The 16099-nt window shown below is 41.1% G+C and overlaps 1 protein-coding gene and 1 long non-coding RNA gene across 3 annotated transcripts in view; both read right to left on the bottom strand.

The window, feature by feature from the left end:
• LOC111223609 (EH domain-binding protein 1-like protein 1) overlaps nucleotides 1-16099 on the bottom strand; it is a 44225-nt gene that overhangs the window by 8562 nt on the left and 19564 nt on the right. For both annotated transcript variants that reach the window (XM_022747821.1, XM_022747822.1), the window contains exon 9: nucleotides 384-558. In XM_022747821.1, the coding sequence (XP_022603542.1) occupies nucleotides 384-558 (175 nt within the window). The remainder of the gene's footprint in view (nucleotides 1-383; nucleotides 559-16099) is intronic.
• Nucleotides 4678-5660, bottom strand: LOC111223610. The gene is made up of 3 exons (XR_002665181.1): nucleotides 5094-5660; nucleotides 4948-5002; nucleotides 4678-4731 (listed from the first exon to the last, which is right to left on the bottom strand). It is a non-coding gene; the product is annotated as an uncharacterized LOC111223610 (long non-coding RNA).

Raw genomic sequence — 16099 nt, 5'->3', positions numbered from 1 at the left:
GGATCACGCTCCATGTCACAAACACCTTTGTGTTTCTGTGCATCTGATCAATGTTGGTCCAATACTCACTACACTTTCCTCTTTCTTCCCCAGCTCATCGCTAACTTAGTCTGCCTGCCTACTTTACTTTTCTACTACATAACAGTGAGTTTATCAGAGCTTTTCTGAAAACAGCTGCCTGGTGGAAATGAAGTTGATGAGAACAGAGATTGAAAATGAGCTGAAAAAGGCTAACAAGATCCTTGGAGCTGAGAGCAACTGCAGAACTGTTGATAATTCTCTGTGGGTTTCTTCATTCAGAGCAACATCTTACACATTACACACAGTCATTTGATCAATTGCTAATATACAAATTTAGCAAGTATTGAAGAGATTTAACATACTTCTGGAGCAGCAGCCCCATCTGCAGGTCTACTATGCTGTGTTGTTGGTTCACTGGTTTGATGGAGGCCAGCAACTTGTGACTTGCTGTCATGTAGGTAGGAACCACTCAAACGCTTCTTGCCACAAGACACAGGTACTGGCTGACCTGAAGAATCTTCTGCTCTCTCCCTTTGCCTGAAAAGACACAAAGAAACAAAACAAATTGATTAATAAATTCTGCAATCACGTTTTGCTAATGAACTGACATACAGAGACAGTATATTAAGTAATTATAACATGGGGAAATGAGAATAATGAGGATAATGCAAAATACACACATCTTAATTATAAGTGCACCCCCCACACCTTAATGTGTACTGGCTAATCTTACCTTTCATCATCTAAACAACCAGCAGCTACATCTACAGACACAAAGCCAAAGTCCAACTCTTCATCCCTCATTTCCTTCCGTGAGGTTATTTCCATTGGTTCACTGTCTTTATCATCTTCTACATGCAGCCAGTCATCCTGAGAGGATGCAATAGTGGAAGCAAGGGACTTATCAACCTCTGCTTCCAGAACTTTTTTAATGTCATCCTGCACAGGCACAGTCTCTGTAACTTTCTGTAAGTCATCAGAAACTACAGGTTTATCTGTAAAAGTCCAGCCTTCAATGATTTCATCCTCTGGCTTTTCAGTATCTACTACAGAATCTGGCCGAGGAAAGTGTTCTTCTTGCATTGCTGCTAATACTTCCTGTTCCACCTCTGATGTAACATCTTCACCTTGGATTGTGACAAAACCTCCTTCAGAGATCACACTTGAATCCAGCGATATTGGCCGTTCATTTGTTTCATTGCAGGTGTTAGATGTATCCTCTGAGTTTCTCTGAGACGATTCCATTTCCACAGTGAGTAAACTGTCTACAGGTGGTGTGCTATCTGAATAAGTTGCACTGAGACGTTTCTTTGACCGGGGCAGTGGAAGAGGCAAACTTGATTGTTCATTGTGTTGGACTGATTCATGACCAATTGAATCAGCTGCGGTGTCTGACTGGCAGGGAAGTGGTGAGCCAGAAATTATAGTGTCATCTGGGAAGGAATCACTGAGACGTTTCTTTACTCTTGGTTTTGGTATAGGCAAGCTTGAGGTTCCTGGGGTCCCGTGTGAAGTACCACCATCCTCTACCTGAACATCGCTCTCAGTGGTCAATATGTTTCTCCTCAGCCGTACACCAGCCACTTCTGTAGATGTAGAAGGTTGATTAACCTGATGAAGAGAGGGAAGGTCTTTGCTTTCTTTAGGTGTTGAGGAAATAGATGAAGGAACACCTTGCTTTGCTGCCTGTTCCTCTTCTCCATGGGAAGTCTGAGATGTTCTCTCTGTAGCTGTAAAGTCATCTGGGAAGGAGCCACTGAAACGTTTCTTCACACGAGGTCTTGGGATAGGATAAGTTGTCTGTTTGTCCCTCTTTTCCTCTGCTATCTCTGGTGCATTTTCTGATTTCTGAGAGGATGGGATGTTGGCTGTATCAGCAGCTGTGTGACCAGCTGTCTTTGACTGCTTTATCTTTTCTATATCACCCACCACAGTGTTGTCAGTCTGGACTTTTACATTTTGGGCCATGATTTCCTCTTTACTGACAATTTTGCGAGGTTTGATTGGAGGCAATTTCTTGCCACGTTGTGGAAGACATATCTTCTTGATGATTGAGAGAGGAGCAGTTTGCTCAACATGAAATATCTCTGGCTCTGCCTTTGGGGTGATGCTGTCAATTCCCTTTGTTTCTGAGGGAGGAACTAAGTAAGAAGACACCTGGTTGGATGTATTAATGTCTTTTGTAGGCCATTGCAGGTCACAGTAGGTTTCTTGAGAGTACTGTTTGGTTGTATGGTCTTTTCTTTCCACCGGTTGTGCAGGGATCATTTCAGTGGCTGTTTTACTGGGTTCATCAATGTTCTGTAAAGGTTCAAGATCGCCTGAGACATCAGAGCTTTTCTTATAAGGTTGAGGAGGACCGGGATCAGATGTTTCTGCAGCAGAACTAACTTGGGCTTTCAAATCTTGCTGGTCATGAGCTAGCTTCTCTCTAGTGACACTGTCTTTTCTCCTCAGGGGTTTGCAAGGGGCAGAATTCTGTGCAATTTCAGGTGGCAAGCTACCATCTCTTCTTTTCACACGAGGAGGGGGAGTGAAATTCATGGATATTTGCACAGATTCTTCTTCCCCTTTGTCTTTATGGTTACCTGTGTATGATGTTACTTGAGCTCTGACACTTTCTTGGTCATGACCATTCTGTGGTACATCTAGAGGAACGCTATTGTCTCCTTTATTTATGCAGGAAGATGGAGCAAGGTCAGTAGCTTGTTGTGTGGGAATTATTTCACCAGTAGAATCTATCTTTACAGACTGGACTGGAATAACTTCAGTAAGGAGCTTCACAGATAAACCATCAGGTTTTTTTTTGCGATCTGGTGTTAAACTATCCTTCCTTCTGATTGGTCGTATTGGAACTGTGTCTTTTTCTTGAATAGACCCTTTCTGTTGAGGTTCTGGAACTTTTCTCTTTGGCTTTCTGCCTCGCTGAGAGACAACAACGTCAGCTTGTGGTCCAACTGGACTAATGTTTTGAGCATCTGAGGGTCTGTCTCTATGTTTGTTTGCATCTGTTAGTGACTCATTTGATGTGGGCTGCAGGGTATTAGCAGAAATTTCTTCCATGCCTGTTGGTTCAGGGCTTAAGGAAAAGAAAGGAAAAACTTCAGAATTTGTTCTTCTTGACTTTGTCATACAATAGTACCATGCACCCTATCTCCAACCAACTATTAATCAGCTTGACTTAAAAGACAGCAACCAATCTTGTTTCACAGCATAAAGCGCAAATTACCATCATTTTCAATATTCTGCTAAACTTATGTACATGCGTACTATCATTAAAACAACACAGCAGCACATAGAGGACAGAAAGACAAACTTTACAACACCTATATGCATCACTGCATAAAAAAGAAACTTTACCACTACCCATCACAACGCCAATCCTTACAGCTATTGCAAAGAGTTGACCAACACAATTTCCTGAGTAGTAAGCGCTCATAAGCAGAACGAGAGACAATGTTATCACCAGAAAAGCAGGACATGAACACTGTCACACCGTGCAACTAAGGTAGGTCATAGTCCACCAGAACTCACCCTTTATCCAGCTGTGAGGAAGACGACAGAGTTCTAACCTTATCCTGTTCTGTCTCAGTCTCGTGCCTTGCTAACAAACTTTCTGATGTTTGAACAGAGTCCTGTCCTTTGAGTGATCTCTCTGTATGCCGTTGATCAAGACAGGCCTCTTGTTCCTCTACTTGCTCACTATCTTCTTTTGATATTTCAGTGATATCTGCCTCTGTCAATGGCGGCCATTTCTTCATGCTTGCACAAACTAAAAACCCATCATCGCTGTCGGTTGTTGGTGATGGAGATGCTGATCGATCACCTACCAAGTTCCACATGTAAGGCTCAGCACTTGTTGGATATTCAACATTTTGTTCAGTGTGACTGTCTTCAAACTGGCCCTCTATCTTCTGTATAGGAGTAGCGTTGTATGCGAAATGTAGGAAAAACTCATCTGAAGGGCTCACTCTCTTGTCCATCAGTTCCCTATAGGAGATAGCCTTGGGTTGGTGATCCGCCTCAGTTAAAGTAGAGCTAGATGGCCCCAATATGGATGCTACTGTTTCGTAACTGTGAGAAATGGATAGTGGAGTGTGTGAGTGAAACCTGGAACCATGCAAAAACAATAGTTTCAATAAACATGCATCTAATTCAAGAAACCACTGAGTATTAGAGATACTGAAATAAATCCCATGCAAAAGCAGTCCAGTTTTACATTCGATTCAAACTTTAATAACATCAAACCAAGAATATACATTCAAAACAATAAGAAGACAAGCCTTAAAGTTTCTGTACCTTCCACTCAATTTTAATAAATGAGATTAAAATGGGAACAAGTCCCCAATCCAGATAAATAGATTCCATGAAGATATTATTGAGGTCTTAATGCTGTGAGTGCAAAGACCTTTGGTCTTTTTTTAATCCTCAGGATTACTTTTAATTGATGCACACCATGTTGCATGCTAGACACCATTCGTTTCAGAACAGCCTTATACTTACCCTTTATGGAAAACACCCACAATAGCCTTCACTAATCCTGAGGTCTCTTCTTCCTTTGTTGACAAAGAGACTTCTGCCTGTTTTTCTGTTACTGTTCCCTCTGCCTCCAAAACTTCCCAACCCAAGACCCCCAACGGCTCTGATGTGTCCAATGGTTTCTTCGCTGTTTGGGTCTCCTCTGCTGCTATTCTCTCTATTTGTGATTTGCTGGGGACCCAAATATAGAGGATTTTACGGCATGGTCCACATACCTCATGCAGCAACACAATACAAAATGTAATTATAGATAGACTTTGAAATTTACCATGCACTGTATAATCGATTTACTAAAGCTTTATTAATCCAAGCAATCCATGTAAAGCAAGCACTAAACTGGCTCCTTTCACAGCAAACATTGCAAGAGCATTGGGCTCTTCAACTTACCCATCATCTACAGAAAGGTCTACATTTTGCTTTGCATCGTCTTTGAATTTCTCCACTGTCATAAAAACAAACATAATAAAAATTGCGAAAAGAAACAAGACAAAGAAAGATAAATGTGGCCTTGATTAAAACAATGTAAATCTCACCATGCACAAGTTCTGTACTGGAGCTGCTGACAGATGTAGAGGGAAAACCAGGAATTCTTGTGTCGTTGAGATATGACTGAGTTGACTGTTCATGAGGTAATTCCTGTGTTGTATGCTTTTCAGCAGAAGGCAGAACTGGAGTAGCCAATTTGTCTTTCTCAGTTGGATTCAATTGCAAAATGCTGGGGAAACCAGGAAGTTGAGTCAAATGTGGACATGATGGAGTCATTGCTACCATGCACTTCATTTCATCTTGCTGATGTTTATGTTTTGCTGGAACTGTTGAAATAAGACAAATCTTCTCATTCCGCAGTTTATAAAACCAGGACTTGCCCTGTGTAGTCCTAGTTTGTATTTTTATATGTTCAGAGCTAAGCATCCTCGCTGATGGAAAACCTGGAACACATGAAACACATGGAGCAGATGTGTATAAGCTGACCATGTTTGGTGGTCTGTTTACAACCTGAGCTGATGGAAAACCCCATACTCGGGCTTCTTTTGGGCAGGATGTCACTAATGTCACCATGCTTTTTATGTTGTTGTGATATAGCTGGTCCTGTCCAGCAAGTCCCATAATCATGTCTGCCCTCTTCTTCTGTGACTTTATCACAATTGGTTTTGTTTCACTTAGCCACTCTGTGCTTGTGATTGTGGTCATGGATGCAAATCCTTTGAGACTTGAAACACTGCAGCAGCAAGGTACACAACTTATCATATTGGGTTCAATCTTGGATTTGGGTTGAGGTGCAGAGGGGAACCCAGGGATCCTGGATGCTTCTGGGCAAGATGGTACCATGGCCAGCATTAACTTTGCAGTTTCTCCATCTTGATTTGGACTGTGTATCACAAACACTGTCTTCTTGGGACGCTTGTCACACAAAGTGTGTGGATCAAAAAGCCATTGGAATTTTGAGGCCCCTTCAAAGGATGCAAATCCTGGGAAACTGGATACTTTGGAGCAAACAGGTACAAGACTCAGCATATTGTATTGAGGGTAAGATGGGAAGCCTGAAATCTTTGATGCTCCTGGACAAGAAGGCACCAAAGCAATCATGTTGTTTAGGTTGTCTGTGGTAATTGGTGATCTGTTAATCCTAAATTGAGTTTTCTTTTGTGGTCTGTGCATCAATGAAGCCAGTTCCACAACCCATCCTTTTTCCTTGTGCCCTTCAACTGATGCAAAACCAGTTACGGTAGAAACTAGAGGGCACAAAGGAAGGAGGTTGACTACATTTGGGCCATAATACACAGTTTTTGGATTAGGGATAGCTGGGAAACCAGGAATACTTGACACTTTAGGGCAGGATGGTACACAGGAAATCATATTCTTCATTATCTTTTTGTTGTCATTTGATGTGTTAAGTATGATCTCCCTCTTTGGTAGCCTCTTCAACTTTGTCCCCTTTTCTGTCACCCACTCTACACTTATATCCCCAACAAGTGATGGGAATCCAGGTATTTTGGAAACGTGGGAGCACATTGTAGAAAGGCTGATTATATCTAGTGTAGAATATACACTTAGGGGATTTGGATGAGAGGGGAATCCTGGCATCCGTGCCTCTTTTGGACAGGATGGTGCAAGGGAAACCATTGCTTTCATTACTCTCCTAACTCTTTCACATATGTCAGGCAGTGACACCTGCTTTTCTTTCATTCTTGGTTCAAAAAGTGGCTCCTTGCTCATTGTCCAGTCTTTTGAATAGTGAGATGATGGAAATCCCGGTATTTGCGACACTTTTGAGCATGAGCATATAAGACTGACCATATTTGTCATGTCAACAACATACATCGTTCTTGGTTTTGGTACAGAGGGAAAGCCAGAGATGTTGGATTTTCTTGGGCAACTTTGCGCAAGAGAAACAACTCCTTTCATGTCTTTGTGTATTTTATTGTTATTTAGGATTAATACAGAAGCCTTTTTAATTTTCTTCTCCCATAATGGCTGATGAATAGTGTTCCAGTCTTTGCTGTCAGCTTTCTGCACTGATGGAAAACCAGCCATACTGGAGACAGCTGGGCAAGATGGAAGGAGACTGATCCTACCAGACCCATTATAGATCACTGGAGGTTCAAGAGCAGATGGAAATCCAGGGAAGCGAGCCTCTTTTGGACAAGTTCGGGCTAAAGATGACATGGCCTTCATTTCTTCATTGTAATGTCTATCTTCGATCACGGCTATGTTCATTTTTGGCAGTGTTACCCCAAAGGCTTTGTGATCTGTAGCCCAGCCTTGATGATGCTCCGTTAATGACGGAAAACCTTCAACACTAGACTTTTTCGGACAAGAGCTTAAAAGACTCATCATGTATGATTTATGATATACTACAGTAGGTTGTGGAACTGGTGTGGAACAATATTTTGGGCAAGTTGGTAACAAAGCTCCCATTTGTAAACTGTGTTGTGGTACAGAGGGGAACCCTGGATTTCTGGCCTGTCTGGGACAAGACGGTACAAGAAAAAACATTTCCTTCTTGTTCTTTTCATCCTCATTTGATGAACATGGCAGTAATATTTCCTTCATTTTTGATTGTTTCTCCCAGACTGGCTTTTGATCTATAAGCCAGTGTTTTTCTTCTTTTACAGGCAATTTGGATGGCATGCCAGCAATGTTTGTCATACTGGGACAGGTTTCCATGATAGAGGACTGCTTGTTTTTATCCACAATTTGTTCTGCTAGATCTGCTTGTCCTTTTAAATGAAGAGCACACTCAGTGATTAGAATTTCCTTATCCTTTGATGGATTATTCTGAATAGATTCGCTGTCCAGTAGGCATTCGTTCATTTGTTTAGCAGTAGCAGGAAATTCAAGTATGCCACTAACTGCTGGGCACGTTGGCAACAGATCTGCCATCTCAGCTTCTGTCTTTGTCTTCATTTCATCATCAGTGTCTAACATCATGGCAGCATCAGGGAACAATGGGGCATTACTGACCATTTCTCTTATCATTTCCATTTCTTCCTCTGATGTATTTCTAGTTATCTCTGTAGTTGCCTTTGGCAGCTCCTCCCATTGTATGGTTGTGTTTGCAGGATGTTTTTCTAACTGCTGCTCAGCATTATTTATTTGGGTATGGGATGGGGGTTCTGCTGCATCGGATCCAACGGGGCCTGATGGCTGTAGTGAAACCATGTTTGTGTCTCTAAAGAGAAGGTAAATACAACGTTATAGACAGAGTTTACTGTAGGAGTGTGCTAAATAAATGAAATATTGTATCTATAGTGTTGCATTAGAGCATTCCCCTTTCCAACACTGTGCAGTAAGAGACTTTGGTGTGAGTACTAATAAGTTTTAGTCTCATGCATGCAAATTCAACAAATGCTGTTAATTCAAAACTTACTCCAGCTTGTATTAACAACTATCCAAAAAGCTGCACTCTGGCAAGCAAAACATCATGCCACACCATTTGTTAAGTTTGATCCTACAACTTCTGTTGTAAAAAGCAGTTCTGCAAAGCTAGCACTAATACTGGGTGAAACAATACTTCAAATTCTTCACAGTATATTCCTCTTATACTACTTAGAATGGTACCATTTATAAAAAGGAAGTAAATAAAAAAAACATTGAACTGTGTCTTTCTATAATAAATAATTGCATGATGACAAATGCATGGATGTTGCTACACACCTCTGCGTTGACTTAAATCATGCAACACAGATAATTACACCTAGATCAAACTGACAAGAGACACGATCACACCTTAGCTCTTCAGTGTTATAGCATGTAGTATTGACATCTCCTGACTGTACTGAAAACATTTTATTTGACTCATCTAAGGGCATGAAACCATGACCTGCCACAGTGACTTCAGCAGTCTCTGTTTCATTAGCAGTATGTCCATTCTCATACATTGATATCTGTTTCTAGAGTATCCTTTCGACCCAAGGGGCTGAAACAATGACAATGAAATCTGTATAAATTTGGGCACCACAGAACAACTCAAAGCTCCAGAAATCGCACACACAGCAAAAGCAAATTTTGCAATAATCATTCAGATGGTGTTTAGATGCAAATGCATTATTGTGGAAATGCAACACATCTTTGCATCACTGTGCAAACCAATCCAACCCACCTCTTCCTAACACTCAAGAATAATGGCATGTCAGGTACGGAGTGCCACATTCTGCAATGCAAGTCTCTGAAAACAGAATCAAAAAGAAAATGTTTCAAAAACCAAATCTGCTAATGTCACAGGCAGAACTCCAACTCTTAATATCCAACTCACTCACCCTTTTTCTAGAACAGCTACTTCTTCAGCCTCAGTCCAACAGCCCTGTTCATCTTTATGCATCTCCAAAGGTGAGCCCACCTCCGATTTTGCTTTCTTTGTGTCAAGATCTAATCTGGATGGAATGGTCTCATCACATAACATCTCAATCCCATTAGATCTAGAGGATGGCTGATCCACTTGGATTTCAAAAGTTGATGATGGTAACTCTCTGACAACCTCGATGGGACAAGTTGAAGACTCAATTGTCAATCCTTGTTGTACATCCTCTGGTGCATCTTGGCTAGGGAATATAAACTGCACATATTTATCTCTGTCAGAAACCTTACAAAGGGACTGTTGTTCAAATGACAGCTGTGTACTCATCAATACTGGTGTTTTAACTGGCCACCCCTGTCCTAACTGGTGCACATGTGTTGATGGTATCCCAAGAACAGAAGCTTTCTCTGGGCAAGAAGGCACAATATTCACCATATTTGGAAGCTGGTCTATGTAACTAAGAGCAATGTTTGGACAAGAAGGTTCAAGAGAAAGACTTGCCTTCATCATATCTTTGCTTGGAGACCAATACTTTTTGTGAAATTGACAGCTGCCTTGCATGTTTATCATCACAACTGGCCAGTCCCCTACTTTAGAATAAGAAATAACTGACACTCTTGAGGGGAAACCAATGATACTTGACTGTGTTGGGCAACATGGTTTCAAGTGTACCATGTCTAGATTTTTTTCTACAATGGCATCAACAGCTTGGGGAGCAGATGGAAATCCAGGATTCAGGGCTTGTCGTGGGCATGATGGAAGCATACTCAACATTATTTCCTTGTCCCTATATGACATTTCCTTAACTGTAAAATCTCGGTAAACCACTCCATACGTTCTATTGAATGGCTTTTCCCAAAATGCACTCCTGTTCAAACACCAGCTATCACACTCTTTTGCAATATTTTTTGCAGGTAGACCTGGAATTTTACCTTGTTTTGGGAAAGTGGCTAAGGATTTCAACATGCTGGGAGCCTCTTTCACCAAAGCTTCCACTGCTCTCTCTCCTACCTTTGACGGAACTCCAAGAGTATTAGAGTGTTTGGGACATGATGGCAACATTGATACCATTATTCTGAGCACTCCCTTCTCTCTAAAATAAATCTTATGGTCATGTGTTACTGACACTCTTCCTGGGTTTGTTAATGGCTTTTCCCATACTGGCTGTTTGTCTACATTCCATTCCGCTTCATCAGATTCACTGTGGATTCTAGATGGTATTCCACAAACTCTGGAATGTGTTGAACAAGTAGGCAGCAGATTTATCATACTTGGCATATCTGCTGACATCTGACATGGTACTGATGGGAAGTCTGGTAAACAGGTTGCCTGTGGGAAGAGGGGCAATATGGATACCATAGTTTTGATCTCATCACATTCATGATAGAACTTATTAAGATCGTCTAAATATAATGTAACCGCAGCCTTCTCCCTGGAGAATAGCAGACACATTCTTTCTATTAGCCACTCTACCTGTTTGGTGGAGTCTCTAAGGGGCATTCCAGGAACTCTAGATTCCTTTGTACAACTAGGCAATAGAGCCACCATAGTTGGGCCATCAGCTAATGTCAGTGTCAGAGCAGAGGGAAACCCAGGTACACTAGCATTCTCAGGGCAAGAGGGTAATATTGCACTCATTCTTTCAACAGTGTTCTTATCAAAACATGAAACTGCATTTAGAATCTGCACTCTTCTTTTGACAAGTGGACTATCCCACTGTAAGCTTTTATAAACAAACCATTCCTTGCAGCCAGACAAACAAAGTTTTTGTCCAGTCTTTGAAGGCAAACCAGGGATTCCACTATGTCTGGGGCAAGAGGGCATTACATTGACCATACTAGGTTCTTGCTGTGGAGCAGAGGGTATGCCAAAGACATTGGCTTTTTGTGGGCAGCTGATCAACATAGCTACCATTCTGCCATCTTTAATGGTTTCTGTGTCTTTTGGTATCCACTGAACGATGTAAGCTTCTATATTTTTCTCTGTTTTTTTGTTAATTAATCTTCTCAAAGCATGCCATTTGTTGTTCTTTGAATTATTTTGATCTCGAGATGGCATACCAGGAGTTTGGGTTTGTTTACCACACATAGATACAAGACTGACAATATTCAGTAACAGCTTCTGGGGTGCTGTGGGTATACCCACAAGGCATGATCTCAAAGGACATGAGGGCAAGATTGCCACTGAGCTGTACAGTTCTCTTTTGTCTACATCCTCAGCAGCACCTGGGGAAATATCTTGAATCAGGACTTCACCTTTACTCAATGGTTTCGCCATCACAATATGCCTGGTTTTAACCAAACCTTCACCTTGAGCACTAACTGGCTCCTTAGAGGGTAAACCAATGACTCTGGTTTTTCTTGGGCAACTAGGAAAGAAATCTGCCATGCTCGGATCTTTCCTTGGTGCAAATGGAACACCATGTACACTAGGTTCTTTTTGTGGCACAGATGGAAAACCAGGAACGGTTGCCTTCCAGGGACAAGATGGTAAAATATTTACCATATATTTTAGACTTTCTTTGTCCTCATATGACTTTTCATGAACCAGAACAGGATTATTTCTCAATGGTCTATCTAATATTAATTCTCTCAAAATGTGCCAGTCATCATTGTATGCCACAATTCTTTGTCTAAATGGCATTCCTGCAATCATTGTCTGTTTGGGATATGTAGGGAGACAATTGGCCATACTTGGAGTGTTTGAAGCCTTTTGCAGTGGTGCAGATGGAAAGCCTGGAACACTTGCCTTTCTAGAACATGTTGGCAACATGGACACCATGACTTTAACCATACTAGTATCACTGACATCTTCTTGCTGGACACAAGACATGTGTGAAACAAACACTTCTTCTATCTGCAATGTTTTTTTCCACAGAGAACATCTGTCCCAAACATTATTTTCATATCCATTCACTGATCTCACAGAAGCTAAACCTGGGACCCTGCTAATTTTGGGACATATAGGTAAAAGGTAGGCCATACTCAGCTCTCGTTTCAAAGCAGTTGGGAATCCAGGAATACTGGCAGACCTTGAGCATGATGGTGCTACGTTCACCATTTTTGTAATTCCTACACTACCCTCATAAATGGAACTAACATTATCTAAATACAGGAGTAAAGGCAATCTCTTGGTAGATACCTTCTGAAAAAGTAACCTCTTATCATCTGGCCAAGGTATAACTTGTGACTGATGTAAAGATGGCATGCCAGGAATCTTGGAATATTGTGAGCAACTTGATAGTAACTCAGTCATACTCACTGTTCCTTCAATCTGAGCTTTAGGCTGTAAAGTTGGTAATTGAGAAACAGAACTCCCTCCTGGACATAGTGGACCAAGATCCGCCTTAGATATGTACACACATTTTTCTTCTACATTGACTGCTGAGCTTGGTAACACAAGTTCCTGTGTAACTCTATCTTTTTCATAAAATGGCCTCTTATCCATAGAATAAGCCACATTTTCAGTTCTCCCTTCCTCCATACAATGCTCTGACTCCAAACCACACACACCACAGCTATTTGTTGAAGACAATGCAAAATTCACACTAGATTCTTCTCTTTGATTTGACAAATTCTTTGTTGTGGCCTGCTGTTCTGAGAGAAACCCAAAATGACAGTCCAATCTTGAAGTGACTTGGTCCGAGGTGGTTGTGTTGCATGTGATTTTCTTATCCAAAACAGGTATTGGAACAGTGGGGCTGATTTTTACAGTGTCTCTATGTGGCTTCTCCCTCTGTGAGTTTGTTGTAATGGGCCGCTCTCCAGTCTGAGCTTCTGGTGTTTTATTCATCACCCTTGGAGGAAAGGTAGAATTGGTGTCTCTGAGACAAGACGACACTGAAGCAGTCATGGTCTCATTTCTGAAGGAGTAGAGTACACCAAAGATTGATGTCAGGACAAAAAGACTGATGCACTTAAGAAAGCTGTTTAACGAAATCTACTGATTTACTTTTGCATTGCTAGTATTAACATTGATTAGAACTTAGATGCATTTTCAAGACTATAGAATGGGTAGGCATTAGCTGATCGAACACCATGCCAAACTTACCCCAAATCCATAGAAACGGCTTCTTTTTTGTGGGCCATTCCTATCCTTCCTATTGGTTTTGTGTCAGAGGCTGTAGCAATTTGAGGCAAGTGCAACAAAGGTCCTTGGAGTGATCTGGAAGTAGGTTGGGTGTCAGTAGGAGAATAGGGTATATGCTGAACAGGCTCTGGTTGAGTTATTGTATTCCCTAACTGAATGGACATCTTAGACAAGTGACTCGTTGGTTGGACCAGAAGCTCCTTGACTGGAGTGGTTGCATCATGAAAATCAGGGTTTTGTGTAGGCACAGTAGAATAGGGAGGAAGTATTGGCTGGACGTTGGGGAATGTCGTTGTTGGCCTTGATTCTGGCTGATCCATCTGTGTTTTTGGCATCTCAAAATATTTTAGCCCTGGGGCTAAGGGTGTTCTGGGGCTAAGGGCCAGAAGTGAGGCCATGCTCTCAGGTCTGAGGGATAAACAGACATTATGACGTAAGGAAAGTCTTCACCACAGTAATGCAGCAACATCCACGCCATTTTCACAAAATTCCACTGAACAGCATACAAGCGGGTGAGCAATGTGAGATGGAGCTACAAAAATTATATATGATAATAATACTACAGGAGATTCAAACCAGACGGTTACCAAACAAACAAACATTTTGTGATAAGTCATGGAAGGAATGACCAGGTCTTGGCAAGCAGCAGTATCCTTTTAAAATAATACAATAAAAGAACACTGCCAGATCTGGCACTTGCTAAATCAACATGACTTTGACTAAGATGCTTTTGTTTAAATTTCAACATGAAAAGAGTCCCTGTGAAAATCCCATATGTTAGGCAAAGGCTATTTCATGCACAGCCAAATAAGCAGTGTCATGTTTCTGCAGCCTTATAAGTAGCCACAAGACTATAAGCAGTGGAAGCTGCTCAACAGATGGCACCAAGGTCTTTCTTCACTTGATTGTCGGTGGACTTTGGAACCTGAATTACAAATACATTTCTACAACAGTTCCTCAATTCTGACTGGGAAAACCTTTTACTTTCTGCCACAGAGCTCTCAGTTTATACAGTAGAGTAATGTATTTAACCTAGAAGATTCCCAGAGGCCCTTTTAAGCCGAACAAATGTCCTTTTAAGCGGAACAAATGCCCTTTTAAGCCAAACAAATGGCAGGGATTTGATTGTGGGCTGAAGTATTGAAAGCCAAGGCTGCTAACCAGTTAATAGCAAATGCAAACCAAAACATGCTTCCTAATGTTGTTTACAAAGTGGCATGTAGCAGCAGTACAGGGTCTTAACCAAGTTTATCTCTAAAACATGTTCATGCCTTGATCTTATCAGATTTTACAAGTAGCACATTCAGAAACACAGCAACATAAGCATCCGTTTGAAGTCCTTGTTTTTGCTAAATGTCAAATGCAAGTCTGCTATTTCCAGTCCACTTAAAATGATATTTGGCTCCTCTTACCAGCCACATATCACCGTGTGAACTGAGGGTAGTTGTCCATGCTTATATAACTATATACAGTACATTCGGAAAGTCTTCAGACCCCTTCACTTGTTTCACATATGTTGCAGCCTGATGCTAAAATCATTTAAATGTATTTCCCTTCATCAGTCTACGCTCAGTATCCCATGATGACAAAGTGAAAACAGAATTTTTGAAACTGAAATATCACACTGACATAAGTATTCAGACACTTAAGCTCAGCTTCTTCCATTTCTCTTGATCATCTCTGAGACGTTTCTACACCTTGAATGGAGTCCAACTGTAATAAACTCAGACACACACCTGTCTACATAAGGTCTCACAGCTGACAATGCAGATCAGAGCTGAAACCATAAGGAGGAAGGAACTGCTGCAGACCTCAGAGACAGGATTGTGTTTAGGCTCAAAAACATTTCTGCTACATTGAAGGTTCCCAAGAAGAACAGTGGTCGCATCATTCTGACATGAGGAAGTCTGGAACAGCCATGACTCTTCTAGAGCTGGACCTGGACTAACTGAGACATCAGGGAAAAGGGTCTTGGTAAGAGAGGAGACCAACAACCTGATGGTCACTGTGGCTGAGCTCCAGAGATCCTGTATGGAGATGTGTTTCCTAGCAACCGCTTTCACAGTACAACCCCAAATTGCTCCTGATGGTCAGACCAGCACCTTGCACGGTAATTCACTGTGTGTGTTAGTCAGTGAGTGAATGAAAGGGAAACTGTGAAGCGTTTTGGAAAAAAGCTCTATATAGCCTTTTTAAATGCAGACATTTAACAGCACAAAGCTACATTTGTTTAGATGGAAAAAAATCTGTCACAAAAATAAGATTCTGTATCTGTCAACAAACTTTATAATAAGTCAATGCAGACCGTTTTACTTTGAATAAAATGACACCCTGTACATGTCCTTCAGGTGTCAAATGTAACAATGAACAAACCAAATAAACCAAATCTGCAATGATGACGAAATATCATATACACTGTGGACTTAATTTTTTGCCATGTATGATTACACAGCACAGCAGTTTTTCGCGGTAACTTATATGCAAAGGGGTTAATGTTTGATGAATATTTTCTTAGTAAAGGAAAAGTCTACCCCTGAAAAACCTAACACTGTTAAGTCTGTTTCCATTTTTGCATTTCCAAAAATATTTATGTGTTGTTCAGTGTATTTTTCTGTGTACAACAGATCAACACAGATCAGATCAGCTGTCACA

This window comes from Seriola dumerili, unplaced genomic scaffold (genome assembly GCF_002260705.1).
Source record: "Seriola dumerili isolate Sdu_G_001 unplaced genomic scaffold, Sdu_1.0 BDQW01000111.1, whole genome shotgun sequence".
Taxonomy (NCBI): domain Eukaryota; kingdom Metazoa; phylum Chordata; class Actinopteri; order Carangiformes; family Carangidae; genus Seriola; species Seriola dumerili.
The sequence above is the reverse complement of the archived record's forward strand: the minus strand, read 5'-3'. Positions and strand labels throughout refer to the sequence as shown.